Genomic DNA, 27,663 nt, shown 5'->3' on the forward strand with positions numbered 1-27,663 from the left:
GGACGACATCTAGGTAATTACACTTAAGATGCAGACTTCACCTCCAAGATGCTTTGTCCCTGCTTCTCTACCCTTCTTATTAAGTCTGGTTCTATCCTATTACAAATGGCTTCCTCTGTGGGTATTTCAGAAAGTTCAACTCTTAGGTCATCCCAGTTTAATATACAAGGGACAAAAAACTCTTCCTACTGACTGACTTTCAGTCTTAAGAATCTCAGGTAAAGACTTTTAACTGGCCCAGTTTGGGTTACGTACCCACCCACGGGCCACACTCATGGAGGATGGACGGTATATCAAAACTGACCAGAGCAGGTAATTGTGGCTGTAGCCTCACCAAAACCATAAAGTCATAAGAAATATTAATAAAGGAGAGGGGTGGGGGTAGCAAATTGAACAAGGACAAGGGTAGAAGGAATGCAGAACAGACAAAAATAAAATGTAGACTTAGAAAATATTAATCGCAAAAATAGAAGAAACAAGTGTTTGACAAAGATGTGGACAAAAAGGAACCCTCCTGTACTGTTGGTGGGAATGCAAACTGGTACAGCCACTGTGGAAAACAGTATGGAGGTTCCTCACAAAGTTAAAAGTGGAACTACCTTACTGTCCAATCATCACACTACTGCCTATTTACCCAAAAATACAAAACCACTAATTCAAAGGAATACAGACACCCCTATGTTAACTTCAGCATTATTTCCAATATCCAAACTATGGAAGGAGCCCAAGTATCCATCAGTAGATGAACGGATAAAGAAGATGTGGTTTATGTATACAATGGAATACTATTCAGCCATAAAAAACCATGTGCAACAGCATGGTTGAAGCTAGAGAGTATAATGCTAAGCAAAGTCAGTCAGAGAAGACCTACACGTATGATTTCATGCCTATGTAGAATTTTGAAACCAAACAAGCAAAGGGAAAAAAACAGAGAGAAAAACCAAGAAACAGATTTTTTAAAAAAAGATTTTATTTATTTATTTGACAGAGAGAGATCACAAGAAGGCAGAGAGGCAGGGCAGGCAGAGAGAGAGGGGGAAGCAGGCTCCCCGCTGAGTAGAGAGCCCGGATGCGGGGCTCTGAGATCATTACCTGAGCTGAAGGCAGTGGCTTAACCCACTGAGCCACCCAGGTGCTCCAAGAAACAGATTCTTAACTATAGAGAACAAAGAGATGATTACCAGAGGGGAGGTGGGGAGGTGGGGAGGATGGGTGAAATAGATGAAGGGGATTAAGAGTACACATTTATTGTGATGAGCACTGAGTAATGTATAGAATTGCTGAATCACTCTATATTGTATACCTGAAACTACTGTAACACTGTATGTTAACTATATTGGAATCAAAATAAAAAACTTGGGGCTCCGGGGTGGCTCAGTCAATTAAGCATCTGATTAGATTCCATCTCAGGTCTTGATCTCAGGGTTGTGAGTTCAAGCCACAAGTTGGGCTCCACACCCACTGTGGAGGCTACTTAAAAAAAAATTTTAAATTAAATTAAATAAAAACTTGAAAGAAAAAAATGGGGAGATGGGTCTGGGAATGGGGTAAACAGGTGATGGGCACGAAGGAGGGCACATGTTGTGATAAGCACTGGGCGTTATATGTACATGATGAATTGCTAAATTCTACTCCTGAAATGGAGTAGAATATACATATACAATAACATATGCATATATAGTATATGTTACCTAACTTGAATTTAAATAAAATCTTGGATGGAAAAAAAAGAAAAAAACCCTTGCATCTTTATTAATACCTGAGATAAGAGGTATTTCCTAGAAATGGTAGGTAACAAATGAGATTTTGTCTGCAGAATATGTCTTCATCAGCTTTTTCAGATGTTTTATGAAACAGGTCTATTTTCAGACATTTGCATTTGCCATCAAGACAAATCACATCAGAATTCATTTAGGTGTAAAAAAAGTGACAGCCATAGAAACTGGTCATTTTAATGGAGGCTTAAGACTTATGAAAAAGAAGAAATGGACTTAAAATATGTGTAAAATATGCATGTTCAATTTTCAACCAACTGTAACTTCCAAATGTTGAAGTTGAAGTGGAGAGAAGAGTGAGTAGTGGATAGAAGTTTTGCTACCAGAAAATTGTGTTTCAGTTAGCAAAGTGCTTCTTCAGACATCTTGAGAATCTTCTCTTTGCCAAGCACTGTAAGATGTCAGAATATTCTTGAGAATAAGATATTCTTCTGGTTTTACCTTTGACTTTCTCCTGAGTGCAAACAAGAGTCACACTCTTGAGAAGGTTGACTTGGACTCTCTTGTGAGATCTGATTATTGCCATGTTCCCACAGTCTTTGTGACTAGACTGGTCTTAATTTTCTCATCTCTAAGTAGAGAGGATTTCATTAGATTTCCCTACAGCCTGTGTGTGTCTATGAAATGTTTTTTATTCTCAATGTGAATACTTCCACCTTGTTACCAAAGTGACAAATTTTGAAATTGCAGGGTGTGTGTGTGTGGGGGGGGGGAGCCTCAAACTACCATATTTACCATATTACATTTATTTGACAGTATACTCTTTTTAAAAAGTAATGTTTTAAGCTTTATCTTAAAATGGATCTCGAAGGTGCTAAGTATTAAGAGGCACAACTACCATCGTTTAAAATTTCAGAAGAGAAGAAATTATTAGAGGCAGAATCAAGAGAACAGGAACATAAACACCTGTTCCTCAGAGGCAACCCACAGAGAAGAATGCATTAAATTATTTTCCTTTTTTTCTGAAAATAGCAATGATCCCTAGAAGCAGAAATACCTTTCTCTTTTATGAGTCATAATGTAAAAATAATAAACAGTATTATTTTAATGGCCTCTAAAATAGCAGCACTGTTGCATACTGGAAAGTGTGCTTTGAACTTAAATTTATATCAATTTAGATCCTGGCCCTGTCATTTCCCACCTATGAAACTCTGAATAAGATACTTATCTTTGGCAGTTCTGAGCTCCAGTATTCAACATCTGCCAAACAGGAGATAATCACCATTCCCCATTACAGTCATGGTTATGTTAGAATTACTGCTGCTTAAAAGAATGCAGCAGGCTCTCTGGAAATCTCTGCTGCTCCTGCTAGAGAGATGGAAATGGAAGCCAACAGTTCCATCTGACTAGAATGTGGGCAAAAGGAGTAGTTACGGTCCTTTGCTTTTTGTTATATAGAAACACACTGACAGACTTGAAGTTGTATCCTTTTGCTGCACTAACTTCTTCAGCTTTTGTATTTCAAACCCATTAATACATAGTCAAGTTTAAAAATACTCCCAAAGTGGATAAGGGAACAAAATTTATATCCTTCACTCAGGGATTTGTGAAACTCATTAATATTCTGGCAGCATTTTTGTTGTCTGAGACCAGATGTCTCAGTGGCTACCCTGTAAGAGGCTTAAGAATGTACATTTCACTATGAAAGTGCAGAGTTAACAGAGTTAACAGGTACTGCAGTCACAGGTACTTTCTGGGTACTGGGGATACAGCAGTAAGCAAAACACAAAAAAAGCCTGTTCTGCTAGAGCTTCTGAGGGTAGGGGGTAACTAAGTAAAATACATACTATGTTAGTAGTTCAATGGAGAAAAATAATATGAGAAGGAACAGGAATGCAAGGGAGGTTGTGATTTTAAATGAGGTGATTAGCAACAGCCTACCCAAGTAAGTGGTATTTGAAAGACGACAGAAGTTTGGGCAACACAGGATTCTAAAGAGAGTATATTTTAGGTAGAGGGAACATGCAATACAGAAAGTCTAAGGTTGGAATCTTACATGAATCATCATATAAGTGAGTATCTGGGGGAAAGACAACAAGAGAATGATACTGTCTTTGTGTATATTGAAACATGAGGTATTCATGGAACATGCACATAGTGACAAGCAGAAGGCAGCTCGGGAAAGGCTGAGGCTCAAAGGAAATCTGTGGGTCACTGAAGCTGTGTGTGGAGTTGCTCCTGGAATTACATTCAGAGTGAGAAGAGCAGAAGGCTGAGAAAGGAACCCTGGGGAACACAAACTTGGGGCAGGAATGGAAGAGCAGCCTGCAAGGAAGACTCGGGACCAGCCGCCTCAGAGGTCAGTGGTAGAGTAGGGGAGGGCAATGTTACGGAAGCAATGGCAAGGGAGAGCCTTCTCTGACTTCTTTTTTTTTTTTTTTTAAAGATTTTATTTATTCATTTGACAGAGAGAAATTACAAGTACACTGAGAGGCAGGCAGAGAGAGAGAGAAGGAAGCAGGCTCCCCGCTGAGCAGAGAGCCCGATGCGGGACTCGATCCCAGGACCCTGAGATCATGACCCGAGCCGAAGGCAGCGGCTAAACCCACTGAGCCACCCAGGCATCCCCCTTCTCTGACTTCTATGTCTTCCTCATCTCTCTGCCAGCTCCCAACCAAGTGTGCCTGGAATACAGCTGTCCCCACCACTAGCTAATACCTTAGTTCAGGCCTACCTTATTTCTGCTAGGACACCATTAATACCTAGTAACCTAAGTTTTCCTAATCCTAAACTTATTCTTGTCAGTCAGTCTTTCGCCACAGCAGTCTTTCTAAAATACCTAAACACTGCCAGGGGCTCCCGGTCACCTTCAGGATAGTCTGACCTTCCCACCTGGCATAAGATGCCCTTCACGAGTTGGCATGCCGTACTTGTTCTCACTTTCTGACTCCTTTTCCCCCCTCATGTCCTGAAGTTCATGCATTCAAATTAACTGTCCTTTGTAGAAGGACACTTCTTTGCCTCCAGGCCTCTGTGTATGTTTTCCTTGCTGCCTAGAATGACTAACTATCCGTGGCTCATTAAACACCATGAGGTTTGCCTAAAGTATTACCTACTGGCTCTACAAAGCCCTTTCTGACTTCCAGGCAAAACCAGGATATTCCCTTAGGGCTGGCTTCCTGATTTGTTGCATATCTCCAGTGTAGTCCTAATGACAATATCTTGAAATTATCTTCTGCTTGTTTTCCCTCTCCAGTTTATAAGCCTCTTAGAGGACAATGATTTGAATATAAAGATCCTTGTACTTCTAGTGTTTAGTGTAGTAAATGTCAAATGCAATGGTTCTTAAATTGTGGTACCTGCACTAACAGCAGCAGCAGCAACACTGGCTACTTGTTAAAAATGCAGATTTGTGGACTCTACCCCAGAAGTACAGGAGAGAAGGCCTAGCCATGTGTGTTTAATAAGCCCCTCAGAGGCGTGCCTGGGTGGCTCAGTGGGTTAAAGCCTCTGCTTTCGGCTAAGGTCATGATCCCAGGGTCTTGGGATCACGCCCCGTGTTGGGCTCTCTGCTCAGTGGGGAGCCTGCTTCCTCCTCTCTCTTTGCCTGCTTCTCCGTGTACTTGTGATCTCTGTCAAATAAATAAATAAATAAATAAGCTTAAAAAAAAAAAAAAAAAAAGCCCCGCGGATGAGTGTGGCATATTTGAGAACCATCAGTCCAGTGAAATGAATGATGGACATTTACTTAGAGAAATAAATTCTGGTCTCCTAAGTAGGGGAGAACTCCTCAACTTCAGCTCTTAGAAAAAGGAAACAGCCATCCTCTACTGATGGCTACAAGAACTTGAAATACAGCATATGTAGTTAGAATTGACTATGTTTTTGATGTCATGAATTTGGGCTCAAAATCCAAAAAAATGTGGAGCTTGAAACTTGAAATATAGCATACGTAGTTAGGATTGACTGTATTTTTGATGTCATGAATTTGGGCTCAAAATCCAAAAAAAAATTTGGAGCATATGAATTTAAGCCTTTACAATTAGAATTAGATAAACTAAAAGGAAGATACAAACTTGTTAAAAAACCATTCCATAATTTTTTTTCTTTAAAATTCAATTAGCCAACATATATGACATCAATTAGTTTCAGGTGTAGACTTCAACAATTTATCAGTTGCCTACAACACCCAGTGCTTATCACATCACATGCCCTCCTTAATGCCCATCACCCTGTTATCCCATCTTCTCTCTCACCTTCCCTCCAGCAACCTTAAGTTTGTTTCCTAGAGTTAAGAGTCTCTCATGGTTTGTCTCCCTTTCTGATTACTTCAATTTTTCCTCCCTTCTCCTATGATGCCCATCACCCTGTTATCCCATCTTCTCTCTCACCTTCCCTCCAGCAACCTTAAGTTTGTTTCCTAGAGTTAAGAGTCTCTCATGGTTTGTCTCCCTTTCTGATTACTTCAATTTTTCCTCCCTTCTCCTATGATGCTCTACACTGAAGAACCACTCCACAGTATCACCACTAGAGATAATCAAATCAGTGACTATTTCTAGGTGATATTATTATGGTTTGGGTCTTTTGCTTATGCTTATCTGTAAGTATACATTTTAAAATTCAGAAACCTTTATATTTAAGTCATTTGAAATATTAAAAAGAAATTGAAATAAATCCATCTGATTTTGACCCTTTTTAAGGTATCTTTTCATTTTCTAACATCTAAAGTAGGAATTAAAGAGAAAAGATAAATCCTGGGTTAAATAAAATCAAGTTTTATCGGTTACCACCTATTTTTATGGATGCATAGGTACTTTAGAAAATCAGATATTTTATTGATTTCACGAATCAATTTAAAAGCTTCTATTACAAGTCTGGGCACTAAGTTTTTGCCTATAATATGTAATACTGTTTCTGCGGGATAATCAGTTTTCAGCTGGTGTCAATTTAATCTAGAGAATTCTTTTCAGGAAAGTAGTCTGTCATAAGCGACACTTGGATTTTTTACTTTCTAGTTATAGAATAAACTTGGGATTTTTTAAATTAATAAACCTTGGGGTTTTTAATTCTTTTTTATTTTTTAAAGAGAGAGCATACATGTGCAAGTGGTGGGGAAGGCAGAGAGAGAGGAAGAGAGAGGGAATTGTAAGCAGACTCCATGCTTAGCACAGAGCCCAATGCAGGACTTGATCTCACAACTCTGAGATCATGATCTAAGCAGAAAACAAGAGTCAGACACTCAAACAACTGAGTCTCTAAGTGCCCCCAATCAACTGTTTTTTAGAGGAGTTTTAGGTTCACAGCAAAATTGGGCGAGAAATTCTCTGAATTTTTTAATATCCTGTCCCCACATCTATACAACGTCCCCCACCCTTGATACAGTAGTACATTTATTACAGTGAACTGACACTAACATGTCATTATCACCTGAAGTCCACTGTTTATATGAGGGTTCATTCTTGGTGTTGTACACTATATGGGTTTTGACAGATGTATAATGACATGTATTCTGCCATTACAGTATCATACAAAATAGTTTCACTGCCCTAAAAATCCTCTGCTTTGCCTATTCAGACTTTTTAAAAGAAAGTTTTTATAGATCGCCTCACATGGTGATTTAAATTATTTTTAATATGTCCAGTGCTCCTGCATACTGAGATGACTAGATAGAAATGATTTAAATTCTTTTTGTTTATAGTTCTTGAACAACTACTTGAAAACATTATAAATTAAATGCCATAAAAATTATAGGATTGATAAAATTCAAATCACAATCAATATAACAAATGATATTTTGCTAAAATTAAATGCCAGTGCTGGGTTTAAGAGTAGAAACAAATATTTTTCACTAGTTAATTTTATTATTTCTATTTTAAGCATGATGGATCATCATGGGAATAATCATTGTCATTATCATAGATATTACTATCTTCAACCCAATCTGTTATTTTGTTGGTCCATTTTAATAGTACACTGCAAAAATAGCACTGAAAAAGAAGTACTTATTTAATGACGAGTTTTTTTATTGCCTGTTTAAGGTGATACTTACTGCTATGATATGTTAGAAAATGGTTCATAAAAAGAACCACTCTGGCCAATACGACTGAATAGAGTACTGCTCTGGGATACTTTCTTTGGAGTTTGACAGATCCATGTGTCCTCTCTCTGTTCTGTCTGCCTTACTTGGTCTCAGCTTGTCACCAACAGAACTGTAAGCACCTATGCAGAAGGGAGTACTGCAATCTTGTGGCAAGATGCTCATTCAGAAAAGATCCAAGACATTTATAATTTTTTTGAAGTTTAACATGAAAATGAAAACAATTTTTAAATTTTCAGAGAACTCATGAATATTTTCCAGGAATAAGTCCTTATATCTAAGAAACTCAACTTTACTATAAATACTATTAACAAGATATTGCTAATAACTAAAGTTCATGAGATAATAATATGTAGTATTTAAACAGATTTTTAATATTAAAAAAATCCTTACCAAAACATGAATAGCTAGCCTAGTTTTAAAGTTTTTAAACTTGTACCAACATTTTTTTTTTTTAAAGACTGTTATTTATTTGAGAGAGAGGGAGAATGTGTGTGGGTAAGCACACCAGCAGGGGCTAGGGGCAGAGAGAGAAGCTGCCTCCTCTCTGAGGGAGCCCAGTGGAGGGCTCCATTCCAGGACACTGATCCCAGGACTCCAGGATCATGACCTGAGCTGAAGACAGACGCTTAACTACTGAGCCACCCAGGTGCTCTGTAACTAGTGCCAAGTTTAAATCACATAATTTCTTGCTATTTGTATTTTCTATTAAGTTCTTTATTTTAATTTCAATATAGTTAACATACAGAACTATTATTAGTTTCAGGTGTACAATAGAGTGATTCAACAATTTTTACATCACTCAGTACTCATCACAATAAATGTGAACTCTTAATCCCCTTCATCTATTTCACTCATTCTCTCCATCTCCCCTCTGGTAATCACCTCTTTGTTCTCTATAGTTAAGAATATGTTTCTTGGTTTGTCTGTTTTTTCCCTTTGCTTGTTTGGTTTCTAAAATTCCACATAGGAATGAAATCATATGGTATTTGTCATTCTCTAACTGACTTATTTTTGATCCATCCTATTGCAAATGCCAAGATTTCATTCTTTTCTGGCTGAATAATATTCAGTGTGTGTGTGTATGCGTATCTTCTTTATCCATTTATCTATTGATGGGCTCCTTCCATAGTTTGGCTATTGGAAATAATGCTGCAATAAATGTAGGGGTGTCTGTATGCCTCTAAATTAGTGCTTTTTTTAGTATTAGTATTAGTAGTATCAGTATTAGTAAAAATACTAAAAAATTAGTATTTTGGGGTAAATACACAGTAGTGTGATGATTGGACAGTAAGGTAGTTCCACTTTTAACTTTGTGAGGAACCTCCATACTGTTTTCCACAGTGGCTGTACCAGTTTGCATTCCCACCAACAGTACAGGAGGGTTCCTTTTTGTCCACATCCTTGTTAACACTTGTTTCTTACATTGTTGATTTTAGCCATTCTAACAGGTGTGAGGTGATATATCTCATTGTAGTTTTGATTTGCATTTCCCTGATGATCAGTCATACGTCTGTTTGACCATTTGTCTGACTTCTTTGGAGAAATGTCTGTTTATGTCTTCTGGCCTTTTTTTGGGGGGGGAGGTCCTCTGCCCACTTTTCAACTGGATTATTCTTTTTTGGGGGGGTGTTGAGTTGTATCAATTCTTTATGTATTTTGGATACTAACCTTTATCAGATATGTCATTTGCAAATATCTTCTCCCATTCAGTAGGTTGCCTTTTAGTTTTGTTGATTATTTCTTTCACTGTGCAGAAACTTTTTATTTTGAGGTAATCCCAAACGTTTATATTTACTTTTACTTCCCTTGCATCAGGGAATATATCTAGAAAAATGTTGCTATGACTGATGTCAGAGATATTACTGCCTGTGCTCTCTTCTCAGATTTTTAGGGTTTCAGGTCTCACATTTAGGTCTTTAATTCATTTTGAATTTATTTTTGTGTTTGGTGTAAGAAACTGGTCCGGTTTCATTCTTTTGGATGTTGCTTTACAGTTTCCCCAACACCATTTGTTAAGAGAGACTGTCTTCTTTCTCACTGCATATTCTTTCCTGCTTCATCAAAGATTAAGTGACTATACAGTTGAAAGTTAATTTCTGGGTATCCCATTCTGTTCCGTTGATCTATATGTCTATTTTTGTTCCAGTGCCATTTTAGAAACAAACAAGCTGTCTTGATGATGTCAGCTTTGTAATATAACTTAAGTCTGGAATTGTGACACCTCCAGTGTTTTCTTTTTCAAGATTGCTTTGGCTCTTTAGGGTCTTTTGTGGTTCCATACAAATTTTAGGATGTTTATTCTAGTTCTGTGAAAAATGCTATTGGTATTACAAAGATGTAATTGTAGATGTAATTGTTCTACTGTTATATACATCTTCTAATCAGATTATTTGCTAGACAATTTTTTTCTCTTTTTATGTCTTTAGGCACTTAACCCATGGCCTCTGCTTGGTTCTCCTCTCACTATACAAGCATACTCAAAACTGAACATCCACTAAATTCGCACCACACACCAATACGTTGCTCACGCTGCAGCTAAGTGATCTTCCTTAGGCCACTTCTCCCTCTTAAAACCCTTCAGGGTATGCTAGTTAACGATATACAAAAGCTGAAGTATTTCCAGGGAAGTAAACTAGCATCAGCAACTTACTTTGTAATGCATAAAAAAAGGGGTGGAACAGTGAGCCGCTCATGTGATAAAGCAAATACAGTTAAGTTTAATGGTAGAATCAACGTTTGAGTATATGAGTATTCACTGTAAAATTGCTTTAACATGTTTGGCAGTTTCATAAGATGTCAGGACAAACCATCAGGGTCTTTCTGCTGCTCCTGCACAATAAAGCTCAATGTTCCTTCCAAAAGCCACCTCATTTTTCTGCCCTTCTCCCACCATACCCCACAACCCACATGCTAGGCTCCAGCCATGCACAACTTCTTGCAGAGCACTAGAGTGGGTGCTCTCTCCCAACTCTGAGTCTTCGCACATGCTGTCATTTCTTTCTGGGATATTCTTCCCTTCTTCTCACACGTGGGATAACCGCAGCTTATCCTGGTCTCAGTTGAGTTTGCTCTAGGAAAGCTCTAGGAAGCGTTCTTTTCCTCTGTAAGTCTGGTTAAGCACTGTCCCTCACACTCCCAACAACACACTGCACACTGAAGACACTTCAGTGTCATGTGTCAGGTCATTTACTGGTTGCCTTCGGCACAGTGTAAGTCTGCCAAGTCTGTCCTGCTTCATTTAACAAATATTCTTTGGGCAAGTTCTCTTAACAGTAAGCAGGATATAAAATCCTAGCTTTTAAGTTACTTACAGATAAGAAATTATCCTATTCTTAACAGAAGAATAGGATATTCTTCTATTTGTTTTGCTCAGCAAAAACAAAAACCATGTCGTCTTAATCTTTTGGGGCTGTTATAACAAAACACCATAGGCTAGATTGCTTTTAAACAACAGAATTTATTTTTCACAGTTCTGGAGGCTGGGAAGTTCATAATGAAGGCCTTGGCAGATCTGATGTCTAATGAGGACTTGGAAAAGCTCGAACTGAGTTGTCAGTACTCAGCTGCCTTGCCACAGCCAAGATGAGCTATGTTTGACAATATTAGAAAGTCCATCATGAACCCCTTCTCTTTATTCAATTATGCAGTTAGAAGGGCTGGAAAATATTAAAATGGAGGATACCTATACTTGGCATTGATAGACATTTAAAAACCATCTTTATTGGCCAAACCATTCAGGAAACAGAAGTCACTAAATTCCAAGTTATTTTTGGAAAACAAAACAGAACCTAATAGCTTGAAAACTAAAATAAAACAAATGAAAAATAGCTATATACATACTTAATTCTAAGCAATTAATACACTTTTAAAGTGGCAAGCAGGGCAATGGGGCTTCTTTGGCTTTAAACCCAAAGTAATCTACAGACTCAATGCAATCCATATCAAAATTCCTGTGGCATTTTTCACAGAAATAAAACAAACAATCGTAAAATGTGTATGGAACCACTGAAGACCCTGGATACATCAAAGCAATCTTGAGAAAGAAGAACAAAGCTAGAGGGATCATGCACCCTGATTTCAAATTCCATTACAAGCTACAGTCATTAAAACAGTATGTATTGGCATAAAAACAGATACATACATCAATGGAACAGAACAGAGAGCCCAAAAATAAACCCAAGCATATATGTTAACTAATTTATGACAAAGGAGCCAAGAATATACAATGGGTAAGGGGACAGTCTCCTCAATAAATGATGTTGGGGAAAATTAGACAGCCAGATGCAAAATGACACTAGACCACTATCTTACGCCACACACAGAAATTAAGTCAAAATGGACTGAAGACTTGAACATCAGATCTGAAATCATAAAGCTCCTAGAAGTAAACACACGTGGTAAGCTGCCTGACATAGGTCTTGACGATGATTTTTTAAAATCTGACTGCAAAAGCAAAAGCAACAAAAGCAAAAACAAACAAGTGGGACTACATCAAACTAGAAAGCTTCTGCACCACAAAGGAAACCATCAACAAAATAAAAAGGCAGCCTACTGAATGGAAAAAAATATTTGCAAGTTGTATCTCTAGATAAGGAGTTAAAATGCAAAATACATAAAGAATTCATACAATTCAACTAGCAAAAAATGGAATAATACAATTAAGAAATGGGCAGAAGACATGAACAAACATTTCTCCCAGGACAAAGATGCCAAACAGGCACATGAAAAGATGCTCAGTATCACTAATCATTAGGGAAATGCAAATCAAAACCATAGTGAAATATCACCTCACATTTGCTAGAATGGCTAGTATCAAAAAGACAAGAAAAAACAAACGTCAGAGAAGCTATGAAAAAAAAGGGAACCTCTGTGCCCTGTTGGGGAGTGTAAATTGGTGCCGCCATTGATGAAAACAGTATAAGGTTTCCCCCAAAATTAAAAGTTTTTTTTTTTAAAGATTTTATTTATTTATTTCACAGAGAGAGATGACAAGCAGGCAGAGAGGCAGGCAGAGAGAGAGGAGGAAGCAGGCTCCCTGCTGAGCAGAAAGCCCGATGCGGGGCTTGATCCCAGGACCCTGAGATCATGACCAGAGCCGAAGGCAGAGGCCCCAACCCACTGAGCCACCCAGGCGCCCCAAAATTAAAAGTTTTGATCATATTTTTACCATATGAAACCACAACTCTATTTTGGGGTACTTATTAAAAAAAATGAAAACGCTAACTTAAAGACACATGTACCCTCATGTTGACTGCAGCATTATTTCTAATAACCCAGATAAGAAAACATCCTAAGTGTCCAATTATGAATGGATAAAGATGTGAGATACACATTATTCAGCCATAAGAAAGAATGAAATCTTGCCATTTGTGACAACATAGATGGACTTTGAGGGCACTATGCTAAGTGAAATAAGTCAAAGACAAATTATCTCTCTTATGTGGGGAATCTAAAAAAACAAAAAAGCTCTAGCTTAGAGATACAGAGAACAGACTGGAGATTATGGGGGACGGGAGGATGCGTGAAGCATGTCAAAGAGTTAAAAAAAAAAAAAGAAAGAAAAAGAAAGAAAGAAAGAATTTGATGCCAAATAAATAAAGGAAAGGTGCAAAGACAAAAAAAAAAAAAACCAAAAAAAAAAAAAACCAAAAAAAAAAACAAAACAAAAACCCAAAACAGAAATATGGGAATATTTGGGTGACTTTTATGACACTAGGGGCATTAAGCACAACAATCGATGATATAAACTATTAAAATCACATAAATACTTATTAGAATCACTTAGAATGAGATCTTAAAATTCTGCTATGTTATCAAAGCCACAAAGGGGGCGCCTGGGTGGCTCAGTCGGTTAAGCATCTGCCTTCAGCTCAGGTAATGATCTTGGGGGTCCCGGGCTCAAGCCCCACATTGAGCTCCCTGCTCAGTGGGGAGCCTACTTTTCCTTCTTCCTCTGTGCTCTCTCTCGCTTTTGCTCTCTTTTAAAATAAATAAAAATCTTAAAAAAAAAAAAAACCAACAAAACATAAAGAACCATGGAGAACACGGAGAAAAATAAACAAACGAAAAACTGTCTCTAATAAGCAAACCATTCAAGAAACAAAAATCACTAAATTCCAAGTTATTTTTGGAAAAAACACAGAACCTGATGGTTTGAACAGTAAAATAAAAGAAAAATAACTACAGAAATACTTTATTCTCTGCAATTAATACATTTTTAAAGTGGCAAGCAGGGCAATGAGGCCTGTGTGACTTCCAAAAATGTTCAAAGAATTCATCTACCCGTCACGTACAAACTGTAAGAAAGCTTTATCTTCAGTTCCTCTGCCTTCAGCTGGCAGTGAAACAGACATCCTAGCTTTAAGTGTGCCAGCCAAACAGTTAATGATCTGTAAACATACACTTATACAAGTACTGAGAGTTCCCATTTAAACAGACAAAGCTGAAAGTCCTCCTATAAAGAACACTTTAATGATGATGCTAAAGTTATTCTTTAAACATTTTATCTAAATTTTCATTTTATATTAGATTTTTTAAAAGAGGGCATATTTTACAGATGTTTTTAAAACAAACTGAAATATTTCATTAGATCAAATTATATTCTAACAGGACTAGTTTTATGTCCTCATTCAAGTGCCAGGAAACTTTTTATGCAAAGGACTAAAGAGTAAATATTTTAGGCTTTGCAGTTCACATAAGGTCTCTATCAGATATTCATCTTTGAATGATGATTCAAATGATGGGTGAAGGGTATCAAAAAGTAAAATTTTGGGGCGCCTGGGTGGCTCAGTGGTTTGGGCTGCTGCCTTCGGCTCGGGTCATGATCTCAGGGTCCTGGGATCGAGTCCCACATCGGGCTCTCTGCTCCGCAGGAAGCCTGCTTCCCTCTCTCTCTCTCTCTCTCTCTGCCTGCCTCTCTGCCTACTTGTGATCTCGGTCTGTCAAATAAATAAATAAAATCTTTAAAAAAAAAAAAGTAAAATTTTAAAAAAGAAAGTATTTGATGCTAAATACATAAATGAAAGGAGAAAAGACAAAACCCTCCGAGAAATATAGGAATATTTGTGTGACTTTATGATACTAAGGGGCATTAAGTACAACAATAATTGATAAAAGCCACTAAAATCACATAAACACTTCTTAGAATCACTTAGAATGGGATCTTAAAATTCTCCTAAGTTATTAAAGCCACAAAGGGGGCACCTGGGTGGCTCACTCGTTAAGTGTCTGCCTCTGGGTCAGGTCATGATCCAGGTCCTGGGATCCAGCCCCATGTCTCCCTCTCCCACTCCCCCTGCTTGTGTTCCCTCTTATACTTTGTCTCTTTCTGTCAAATAAATAAAATCTTAAAAAAAAAAAAAATCACCTTTGATCTTTTTTTTTTTTTTAACCCTCAAATCTTTAAAGATAGAAACAAAACAATTCTTGGCTTGCTGGCCGTACAAAAACAGTCTACAGGCCAAACACTGTCCTAATGGATGGACCAAAGGAGGAAAGACTTGTTGATTAGATTACAGTGAAATTCCCCACAGCAAATAAGCCCATATCCCAAATTATGTCTGGGTGCTATTCAAATAAGTCACTCTCTGTAAACCAAGTATAAAATCCACGCACTTAAAAGAACTTCAGTTTTATTTTAATTTTTTAAAAGATTTTATTTTATTTTTTTTAAAAGATTTTTATTTATTTATTTGACAGAGAGAGATCACAAGTAGGCAGAGAGGCAGGCAGAGAGAGAGAGGGGAGGAAGCATGCTCCCCGCTGAGCAGAGAGCCCGATGCGGGACTTGATCCCAGGACCCTGAGATCATGACCTGAGCCAAAGGCAGCGGCTTAACCCACTGAGCCACCCAGGCGCCCAAAATATTTTATTTTTAAATAATCTCTGCATCTAATGTGGGACTTGAACCTACAACCCTGAGACCAAGAGTCACATGCTCTACTAATTGAGCCAACCAGGTACCCCCAAAGAACTTCAGTTTTAGCATGAAACAATAACCATCGATTCTTACTTCTTTTTTGCACAAATTTAACAGAATTGATTACAAAAGAAAGTCTGTAAACTCTACCAAAACAATATAGGGATAAAGGTGTGCTTGTAATACTGTTTTATCACCCCAACAGATCTCTAATTTAACACCAGAGGTCATGTTCATAAACTTTACAATGACAATTTAATTAACAGATTTAGAAATAGGAAGATTCAGAAGATGTGATTTCTAACTGTAACAATATCACAATTAGTGTGTAAACCTCGACAAGTCCAGTATTTCCATTTGCTCCCCATCTTCTCAGTAGGGGGGGTAAAAGCAGACAAAACTTATGGTGATGGACTTAAAGTTCTGTAACTATTACCAATTCATTACTTCTTGGTCAGTGATACAACAAAAACAAAAATTCTTTTATAAGACATCAACAGTGTTTTAAAAAGATAATACAAAAACAAGAATCAAAGGCATCAAGGTGGCTCAGTCACTTAAGCATTTGCCTTCAGCTGAGGACATGATCCCAGGGTCCTGGGATCCAGCCCTGAATCAGGCTCCCCACTCAGCTGGGAGCCTATTTCTCCCTCTCCTCCCCACTTGTGCTCTTTCTCCCTATCTCTGTTGCTCTCTCTCACCCTCTCAAATAAAATCTAAACCCCCCCCCCCCATACACACACCCAAAAACCAAGAATCACATGAAAATGAGCAAAGAAAAACACTTAAGTACTCATAATACATTAATAATAGCTATCTTGAACACCTCCAGTGTATGCCGCTGTTAGAAATGTTTTACAAACATTATCTCCTATAATCCATATGATAATTCTAAAGGTAAATAGCATAATCTGAAAGATTAAGCAATTTGCTAAAGAAGGGTCAGGATTAGAATCCAGCAATACTACTCAACACTGTAAACACTGCCATTGTACTTGGAGCAGCTTCTAGTCTTCAATGGTGATAAACAGGGGGGACAAAAAGAAAATTAAGCGGTATTCTGCCTCCCTTTTCTCCCAGGTTCCTTTCCTGTGGTGGTGGAAGGCTGAGACACTGTGCTCTTCTTGTGCACAGGTTTGTGTGCCTGGTATCTGCTATCTATGGAGAGCTTTGATTCACATCTCCATAGCTATAGTGGATTCATTAATGCCTACAGTATCATGATAATCATGGCTAGAATAGAAAGAATTCTAGCCTTCCATGTTCCTTCTTTATCCAAGTGAGGGATCAACATTGTGAAGCTGACATTTTTTATTTGGCCTGGCATGATGTAAAAGAAATCACCCTAGGGCGCCTGGGTGGCTCAGTGGGTTAAGCCTCTGCCTTCACCCCAGGTCATGATCCCAGTGTCCTGGAATTGAGTCCCACATCAGGCTCTCTGCTTGCTGGGGGGCCTGCTTCCTCCTCTCTTTCTCTCTGCCTGCCTCTTTGCGTACTTGTGATCTCTGTCTGTCAAATAAATGGATAAAATCTTTAAAAAAAAAAAAAAAGAAAAAGAAAAAGAAAAAGAAATCATCCTGTTTTATCTGAAAGCTGTGGTGATAAGAGACATGAAGGGTCTTCACTGGAATCTTTTGGGCTCATACCTGCTATGTGGCCTCCCACAGGTTATCTGGATGACCCAGGCAGGGTGCGAGCTTTTGGTCTGCTCTCCATCTCACAAAGAGCATCTCCTCCCTTGCCTCAGCAGGCAAGAACAGGGAGAGGCTGTTAATCAGCTGCAGCAACTGCACCCAGTGGTTCTAAGTAAACATGTATGCATGGCTGTTCCAGACTACATTCCTCTAATGTCGGGGACCTGCTATGCACCTGCATAGCAGAAAGTCAGACAAACTCAATTTTGAATCCCAGCTCAGTTGTGTAACCTGGGGCTCAAAACGCTCTTCTATAAAAGAGTGAACATGTTATATAATAAAGCAATAGGCATTTAACACGGATGTTCCCATCCCATCTGTTGGCCAAAGCTCTACCTTTGAATATCATCATTCAGTAATCCACATTAAAAAACAGAATTCATCCTTTATCATTGCCCTCACCTGCTCAGACTAATTAGACATGAACTGAAAACCACTGAATTTAATTCAATAAAGATCTATCACAGCCAATAAATGCTAATCTCAATGGTTATTAACAGTTCCTAGGCTCCTGTAAGTCACACTAAATAGTTTTTAATCAATAAATATATGTATTCTATAGTCCAAATGTCATTAAATTATAGGATGCCAATTTTTAACCTATCTACCAAATAGGTAAAGATTAAAGCGAATAATCCTTAGTGTTAGTAATGGTGCTAGGTAAACAAGTACTCCCATATACTGACGGCAGGAATGTAAAATGGCATAACTTTCCCAAGACTGTTTGGTAATATATAAAAAGATACATACTTTTGAGCCAGCCATTCAACTTCTAGGAACTTATCCCAAAGATACTATTGGAAAAGTGGAAAATTAGATACAACCGTAATAATCTGTCTACCCATCAATTATAATTATGGCATAACCATATATATTATTCAGTCACTAAAAGGAAGGAACCCATATCTACTGTCTTCAAAAAACAAAACAAAACCCGATTAAGTTAAAAAAAAAATCTGATTTCAAAATAGTATATAAGGTATAAGCCAATTTGTTTAAAAAACAAATACAGGGATGCCTGGGTGGCTCAGTCTGCTAAGCGTCTGCCTCCAGCTCATGATCCCAGGGTTCTGGGATCAAGTCCTGGCACCAGGGTCCTCGCTCAGCAGGGAGTCATCTTCTCCCCTTGCTGCTCAACAGAGATAGCAAGAAAGAGCACAAGTGGGAAGGAGAGGGAGAAGCAGGCTCCCAGCTGAGCAGGGAGCCTGATTCAGGGCTGGATCCCAAAACCCTGGGATCATGACCACAGGTGAAGGCAGACGCTTCTCCTCCCACCTTGCCGCTCCCCCAGCGTGTGCTCTCTCTCTCTGACAAATAAATAAAATCTTAAAAAAAAAAAAAAGCCCAGACCTTTTTAAAAAAATTAAAAAAAAATAAAAAACAAATATAGACACATAGAAAAAAATGAACACTGCTATATCTAGTTGGTGGGATCATGTGTTATTTTTCATTATCTTATCTTCATAATATTTTCTCTCTGATAAGAAACATGTATTACTTTACAATTTAAAATAGTGACTTCCAATTCTGAGAGGAAAGTGCTTTAAGACATAATTTCTTTTAGTTCTTTTAATCCCAGTAAGTATGAAAGAATCTCTATTAACAGATCAGTAGGTTGTAATTCACCCACAACCCCACAGCTTCAGGGGAAGGTAGGAAGGGCAGACTCTCAGATCTGGTGCCTGTAGGTCAGGATCCCACCATATCTGAGCTGCCCTGGCCTTTCCACTAGGTTTTTAGCTACTGCAACAAGCTCCCTTCGTCTGCAGCCCACAGTGTTCTCCCATCTAACTTAGCAAAATTTCACTCAGATATCACCTTTTCCGCAAAATTTTATGTGACCTATTTAGCAATCATTTCATACTGACATATATGATTTTACTACTTTAAGTTTAGATGGCAGGGATGGAATCTTATTTAACTCTGTTTTCCACAGATGGAAATGCTTTCCAGTAAAGCATTTTATGCGCAGCATGTTCTAATAAATGTTTCATGAGTAAATGAATAAAGAGATAATCTGTGAGGCCTTCCTAACAGCTACTCCCTGATTTTATAAGTAAAATGAGGCCCCCCAAATTAGTCCATGATCACCCACTTGCTGAGTCCTTTTTTTCCTATCTCAAAGCTGTGCCCTTGTTCACTCGTGCTTGAGCTGATCTCTCAGCACTGGAAGAAACATATGAACTCCACTTAACACCTCTTAAACCTATGTTCAGACTATACCTCTAGTTGGAATAACAATGATACTTTAAATGAAAGCTCATCATCATTCATTCTGCACCAAACATCATACTCCATGACCCAGAAAACTCTATTAACTGGCATCTGTGCTTATTGATAAAACTGATGCCCATAATACCCTAAAGCAAGGGTCCACAAACCAGCACACAAAACTGTGTGCTGCCTGTTTTTGTAAATAGTTTTGTTAAACACTGCCACACCCATTCATCTATGTATTGTCTATGGCTGCTTGGGAGCTTCAAGGGCAGAGTTGAGTTATTTAAGACAGAGACCATATAGCTCACAAAGCCTAAATTATTTACTATCTGGCCATTTACTTAATAGGTCACTGACTGACCACTGTAAAATACCACTGTCACTGGAGTCTTAAAACACTCTATACATGGTTTATTTTTGACAGTGGTAGCACCTAACAAGCATTGAATAATTTTGTTAGTTCTTTGAAAACTACCAATCCAATATCACCCATATCCATATCCAATATGTGGTAGTATTCTCTTCCTTGTAGCATATCCCATAACAAATTACTTCAGAAAACAGCATTAACATACTTCAACTGATCAAAATCTGTAACTTCCATAAGTCATGGAACCTTGATGATCTTTAATCCCAGCTCCTCATAAGTTAATGGTTTCAGAGTGGACAGTCTCATTATTTTCAGTCGCTCCTCACATGAAGTTACTTCTGTGAACAGATCTTGAGTTTCGCTATGTATCTTTAGGTTTCCTACCAATAATTCAAGCTTAAAGAAGCTAGTTTTACTCCTGAGTAAGAAAGACTATTTCAAACACACTGCCTAAAGATGCTCAGCATTTTGTGGGGCTTTGCTGGCTGTACACAATCCTGGACTAGTGCCTTCAGGGAGAAATAGAAGGCTCTAAATTTCCTCCCTGGGTACAGTCAAACAGCCCACATCTGTAAGGAAATACTTTCTTAATTTCAGTCTAACTGCAATATATCCTCAAAATAGTTCTTTAAAAATATTTAATAACCCACAAGCTTTAAAACTTGAATTAAAGAATGTGGGATCAGACAAGCCTTCAGAAATCACTAAATCCAAATATCTTAATTTACAGACGAGAAAGATGAGGCTTACATGATTTACCAAAGGGCCAACTAGTTTTCATTAATTTATTTTGACCCCAAATCAGAAAGTTATACTGATGTTCTATTTATAAGCCAGGTCCTGTGCTGGAAGCTAAGATTATATATGAATCTTAGTACTAATGAATTAATTTAATTAACTCAATGGGATTTTTTGCAATGAAATAGATACATCTCGAGAATCAGACAAAATTCCTTAATATAAACTGCAAACACATTATTTCTCCTACAAAGAGGGCTCTCGTTTCCTTTAGGGAGACAGTTCAGTATATAGGTTAAGAATACTGGCTTTCTCTGCCTTCGGTTCAGGTCATGATCCCAAGGGTCCTTAGATGAGTCCCACATCGGGCTCTCTGCTCAGCAGGGAGACTCCTTCCCTTTCTCTCTCTCTGCCTACTTGTGATCTCTGTCAAATAAATAAATAAAATCTTAAAAATAAAAAAAAAGAATACTGGCTTTGGGGCACCTGGGTGGCTCACTTGGTTAAGCAACTGCCGTTGGCTCATGTCATGATCCCGGACTTTGGGGATCAAGTCCTGCATCGGGCTCCCTGCTCAGCGAGAGCTTCTCCCTCTGACCTTCTCCCCTCTCATGCTCTATCTCTCAAATAAATAAATAAATAAAATCTTTAAAAAAAAAAGAATCCTGTCTCTGGAGGTAGGCTATACAGTTTAGATTCCTGATTTTCACTCTTTCTAGCTGTGTAACCCTACAGCAATTTACTCAACAGCTCTGTGTTTGTTTCCTGATCTTTAAGGGGATAATCAAATGCTGTACATAATCCTTACACAGCTAGTACATGTAAGTGCTCTATAAATGTTAGGTACTGTTATTTTCCTTAGGGAGTTTCCTTAACAAAACAGAGGAAAAGTAACTAAGATGTGGAGAAAGTGCCCTTTAAAAAGCAGCAATTAAAATATAATTACAATCATTGAGGTAAAAGTTGATTAAATAAAAAGGGTAAAGAAAAAAATAGTTCTTCAAAGGGCACTTGGTAAGTTAAATCCTACTTAAAATACGTGCATGAGAAGTTTTGCCTTTAATATTAAAAACAAACTTGACTGAAGCCCATTCTCAAAATCTTTCAAGAGAGAAAATGGTTAAGCACTAATGTCATAGTGTTTCTGCATTTCATGACAGGTCAGGCCTAGGTAGATTAAATGATTGCTTAAACACGAATGCCACGGCCACAGTGGTGTCCCTCAATAAGCTGCATCCTAGAATCCAACAAATATTTGGATTTTAGTTTAAAATAATTACTAGTATTTTTACTCAAAGATAGTCTTTTAAAAAAGTTACACAGTAGGAAGAATGTGTGGCCCTCCCTTCCTTGCAAGGAAAGCCATGCCAGAGTCAGGAACACATGGTCTTAACAGCTGTGTGACCTTGGAAAACTCACTTAACAGGTCTTTAAAATTCATTATCTCATCCATAAATTGGTACTAACATCTACCTCTCAGATTTGGAGGTGGTGAAAGAAGGGGCACAGCAGAGAAGATACACTAAGATTTACATGAAAATGCTTTGAGAATGGCCCATACAGTATACACTACTGGTCCTCATCCTCTTCTCACCCCCATAGGGAGTGGGAGGGGAGGCCATGTAGCAAGCTAAGGTTAAACTGCAATTTGTTTTGGGGAACATAAGCAAGCTTTGATCACTGTCCTATTTTAGGTTGTTTCTGGAAATGTAAAACCTTACTGCAGCCTCAGATTTTGTTTTTTAAATACAGGACTCCAGAGATCACCGTAATTCATGAAATACACATTAAGGCCAAGCATCCTCCTGCTTAGTACCCTCAAACTCGTAACAAAGAAAACCACAATACCTATTTATGTATTTCTTCCCTCCACCAGCACAGACTAAATGTTGCTGTAACATGTGATGGTAAAACGTCTTTAAGCAATCTTTAGAGATGTTTTTAAAAAATTAACCCTATTTATGTAATCAGTGTAAAAATCTGTTTTTCTAAAGCTGAAAAGGACTTTGATGAATATCCCAACAGTACTCAAAGAAAAAATTTTAATTTCAAGCTTGTATAATTTTATACTAGATGGAGCCTTACAAACTATCAGGCTCTGAAGAAGGAAATTTAGTCTGTTCTAAGTATGGAAGGACAGAAGTGTCTGGGGTCTCTAAGTATACTCAGTCACATACAGGGATCCAGTATCAAGCAGGTTCAAAAAAAGGGTTAACAAACAATAACAAAAAAAGCCTGGTACAACCTCAGCACATCAGGGACATCAAAAATGAATAAACTGTCACTTTTGTTTCACTACAAACAGAATCCTCTAAGTAACATCTAATGCATAGAAGTAATTGGGAGGAACTTACAAAATGAAAAGAAAGTTCAAGAATCTTAACCTTGTAACAGTAGTATTTGAAAAGAAGTCTTACTGAACTTAGAGTCATTAAAAAAACCCACTTCAATGAGGTCACATTAAGTCCATTTTAGTTTAGCAGCTAACAGTAATTTGTTTAAATTAGTAAACTTATTTTCTGGGATTTTTTTTTTCTTTTAATTTGGACCCTAATCCATCTCTGCCCTATAAATATCACTAATGTGGACACTAATTCAATTTTCAAAAAGAGAATTCTGATAAAAGATTTTCTAATTCAGTTAAGAGAAATCCATCACAAAAAGTCACCGTGCTGTTATCACTTCATAAGCATTATTTCATCAATCCTCCCCATAACTCTAGGAGGAAGACATTATTGTTTCTACAATATCCACTTTGAAGATGAAGAAACCAAGGTTTACAGATATCAAGGAACTTGTTTAAGATCATAGGGCTGTGAGTGAACACAGGTTAATAAGCAGTAGGTAGTTTTAATCATATTAAAAACGAGGTAGGGACGCCTGGGTGGCTCAGTTGGTTGGATGACTGCCTTCAGCTCAGGTCATGATCCCGGAGTCCTGGGATCGGGTCCCGCATCGGGCTCCCAGCTCCATGCGGAGTCTGCTTCTCTCTCTGACCTTCTCCTTGTTCATGCTCTCTCTCACTGTCTCTCTCTCAAATAAATAAATAAAATCTTAAAAAAAAAAAAAAAACGAGGTAAAAACTAATTTTTCAACTAGCTCCATGTAGTAATGAACATCAATCAAGAATCCTATATATTCTAGATTGGCAGCAATTCAGGAAAAAAAAGTAATTTGTCTCTATCTAAACATTTTTATTAAAATAGACCCTGTCATGTAGCATTTGACTTCTTTGTTTCCTTTCCTGTTTTTAGATGTACAGAAAAACAGTCTTGAGACACCAATATCAAAGTTCTAAAATTTAACCATCATTTTATAAGCAATCGTCAATATCTGGCACTTAAAGAATAAGAAATGTCTTCTGCAAATGACTCAGGAGCTAAGCCTGAGAAAATGTGAATCTGTGATTTATTCTCCCTGAATGTCCAATACGCCCACCCTAAGAAATCAGTAAAGAGAGACAAAATACATAACTTCCAGGGAGCAGAGGAGCTACAGAACAAGAATGAGACATTAGACCATTTCTCCTTATTAAAATTATTTGGCTGAAGGGACTGGACTAGTAAGGTGTTCTACTGCCCTTTACAAATTTCAGAATTATAAGTGACAGTTAAAAAGGCATTGGCAACACGAGGCCATTGTACCCAAAAAAGCTGAATCAAGTAAGAACATTTATCACGATTACCAGGTCTCAATTTCTAGCTTCTCTGTCAATTACACAGAGTCAGCTATTAAATATTAATAAGTATGCCATTTGCACTGGAGCCCTTGCAAAGAGCCTCCTGCTAGCAATTTTTGTTATGAAAGAGAAACCATCCTTTTTTTCGAGGTAATTCCCAAGCCTCTAGAATCCGCCAGATGGGCTACCGCGTTTGTCCTTCCCATGCGAGACTGTCAGGGCCACCTCCACATCCACATCCAGGGGAGGAAGGGCTCTGGGGAGGGCGGGTCCCCGCAGGTACCGGGGCCTGGGTCCCCGTTCGCCTTCTCCCCCAGCTGTCAGCGACAGGTCCGGCGGCGGGGCGGGGCCAGGCTCGCCTGTCCGCACAAAGCGAGCGAGCGGGCGGGCGGACCCCGACCCGGGCCCGGGTGGGGGCCGGGCGGGGCGGAGCGAGGCAGAGGACACTTACCCAGCAGCAGTACGTTCTTCCCCGCTGGGAGCTTGGAGCGCGAGCGGGTGGAGACCTCGCTGAGGATGCAGGACCTAGCAGGGAGCAAAGGCGCACGCTGAGGCCGGGGACCGCGGCCCCACCGCGGGAGGGACGGACTCGGCCTTGGCGCGCTTGGGCGGGGGCTGCCGAGAACGCAGTGGCCTCGGCACGGGATCCCGAGGTGTCCCCAGGGCCGGGAGTGTCAGCGGGGACCCAGGGAAGGGTGGGGTCGTTACCAAAGGTTCTGCCCGTCCTCGTCGTCGCCCGCTGCGGCGCCGCCGTTGCCCGACGTTAGCTCGTTAGCCAAGGGGCCCCCAGTGTAAGTCGAGGCTAATCCCGGCGGAGAGGAACCGAAGGACCCGACTCGCCCCACAGCCGCCATCTTGGTCGGGAATCACACCACTCCCGGCAAAGCTGAATGAGGGAAGCGGCGGCGGTGGCGGCGGTGGCGGCGGTGGCGGCGGCGGCGGCGACGGCGGCGACGGCGGGAACCCGGATATGGAGCATTCGGCACACGGGAGCGGGGCGGGGCCTGCGGGGGCGGAGCCGCGGGCTCTGCGGGCACAGACCGAACGAGGGAGGACGCACCGCGCGTGCGCTGCAGTCTGTCGAACGCGCGTAAGGAATGCGCGTGCGCGGGCTGCCTCGCGGGTGGTTGTGCTACTTCCCGGCTTATAGAGGTCTCAGCGTGCAGAGGAGTCTCCTGCCGCCCCACCCGCAGCTCTGGCTGCAGCAGAGCGGGTTGGGGTGTGTCAGGTGAACAGTGCTCCCTCCCACTCTTCAGTCAGGTCTACGAACCCCGCAGCTAGCGTGGAATTCCTGCACTGTCATTACCCGCCCCCCCCCCATTCAGGCTGAGCGGCGGTCACCCGCCTATACCCGCACTTCCCCTGCGCCAAGAGGGAAATGGGCCGCCCCGCAGTCAAAGAGGCTTTGTGCAGCCGGAGTCCGGAGTGTAACCCGGGTCCCGGAGTTCTGGGCTCTCTACTTTGCATTCTCACGTGGTGCCGTGTTCCTCAGTCTTGGCCCCATATCTGAAGCAGGTTCCCCCCGGCCACTAAGAGCTGCGTGACAGTAAAAGGCTTGACGGGGCGCTTTAATAGGAGCCTCGATGTTTTCGAGTGAGATGCCCCGCGTGAGAATTGACAAGACCCGCTAGGTGAGTCATCCATACAGCCAGTCAACAGACGTTTTACTCAGCACTTATTATGGCAGGCGCAGTTGGCACTGGGCATACACAGATGCAAAGAACCTAAAGTAGCCCTAAAATAACTCCCCTTCTGTCAAAACTTGATGGTGTGGCCCTTTGTACATCATTGCTGTCATATTTGAAGATTGCTTGCTAATATGTGATCTGATCGTTGTTGTTAGGCGAGTGGGAAAATCCACAGCTAAAGACTGTCTTAGTTACAGGTTAACAGTGCTGTTAGTAGCCTAGGGTTTTGGAGGCAAATCTGAGTTGAGATTCAACTCTATCAGCAATCATAGGCCATTTTCTTCACCTCTCCTGAGTCTCAGTGTTCTTACCTGTAAGACGGGGATAAAAGGACCTAGGATTTTTATGGAGATTAAATGGGATGATTCATGTAAAATGGCTTAGAACAGTGACTGACAAATCTTGAATGCTTGATACATGTTTATTTTTAATGACTAATGTTTTCCTTTATGGTTCAAACCATTTACATCTCACCAACCCCTGGAGCTGATAGGCCTAATGAATTCCTGCAGTTAAAGCTCTTCATTTTTTGTTAGTTTGTTTAATATGATTAGGAAAGGAACCAGAATCTAGTCTTGGGATCCCAGGCTTTCTATGGTGACAAGCAGGACAAGGACTTCTGGGGGAACTTGAGTGTTTTAAGTCACTGATGTAAAGGAGGGCTGTTTACTGCACTGGGCCTCTCTGAGAGTTGGTTCACTTTCTGTACTTTACTCCTTCAGTCATCTTTTGTTGTCAGGTCATTGTTTCCCCCAATTTTGTTGTAACAGAGTTGTTAGTTCTGTATCATATTTACTTAACCTGGGAAGTATTAACTTTATAATGGTTTCAGGCTTCTAATGCTCCATGACTTCTAGATGCCCAACTACCCACTTATACCGAGGTCAAAGTTGTATTCTGCGTAGTTTTATAATATCCCTATCCAGTGTTGTTCCATTAAGATGGCTAATAAGAGTGGTCATTTATGAGTACCTCGTATACTCCAGGCACATGTGTTATGGTTTTCAATCCTCATACTTTGTAAAGAATTGGCAAAATTAAGTAATTTACTTAATTTACAGGTAGGAGGTAGATACATTGATATTTTGACTTTCTAACCCGTTAAATGGCCTATGCCAAATTACATTAGAATAAATGTCCTGGCAATTCTTGTTGCTGTTATGATAAATATCTTCTACAGAAATCTCTACGTAACAAAAATAGGGAAACTTGAAGGAAGTCTATAAAAGGGAAGAATCCAGCAGTCCCTTGGGATTTTTGTTAGATAAGTGCTATTTACAATTGAGTTATTTCCTATACTATGATTACTTTTCTTTCTTCCCCAACTTTTTCTTACATCCAAAATTAATAATTCTCTTGGTTTTTCATTTGCTTAGATTTCTAGGCTTAACTGTAATTTAGTCTCGGATTCTTGTCCTAATGGTTTAAAAGTTTTCATTAGGTATTTGGACAACTTCATCATAAACACATTTTTTTTTTAAAGATTTTATTTATTTACTTGAGAGAGAGAGACCGTGAGAGAGAGCATGAACGAGGAGAAGGGC

General features: G+C 39.4%; 1 protein-coding gene across 1 annotated transcript in view; it reads right to left on the bottom strand.

Annotated features, from left to right (window-relative positions):
* Positions 1-25,454, bottom strand: part of DYNC1LI1 (dynein cytoplasmic 1 light intermediate chain 1) — a 48,396-nt gene extending 22,942 nt beyond the window's left edge. Inside the window, exons 1-2 of the mRNA XM_004754294.3 lie at positions 25,140-25,454; positions 24,883-24,956 (exon numbers count right to left, since the gene is read on the bottom strand). Coding sequence (XP_004754351.1) covers positions 24,883-24,956; positions 25,140-25,285 — 220 coding nt within the window. The 5' untranslated portion in view covers positions 25,286-25,454. The remainder of the gene's footprint in view (positions 1-24,882; positions 24,957-25,139) is intronic.
* Between the last annotated feature and the right edge of the window lie 2,209 nt (positions 25,455-27,663).

This window comes from Mustela putorius, unplaced genomic scaffold (genome assembly GCF_011764305.1).
Source record: "Mustela putorius furo isolate JIRA1106 unplaced genomic scaffold, ASM1176430v1.1 tig00003834_pilon_pilon_pilon, whole genome shotgun sequence".
In the NCBI taxonomy this organism is placed as follows: domain Eukaryota; kingdom Metazoa; phylum Chordata; class Mammalia; order Carnivora; family Mustelidae; genus Mustela; species Mustela putorius.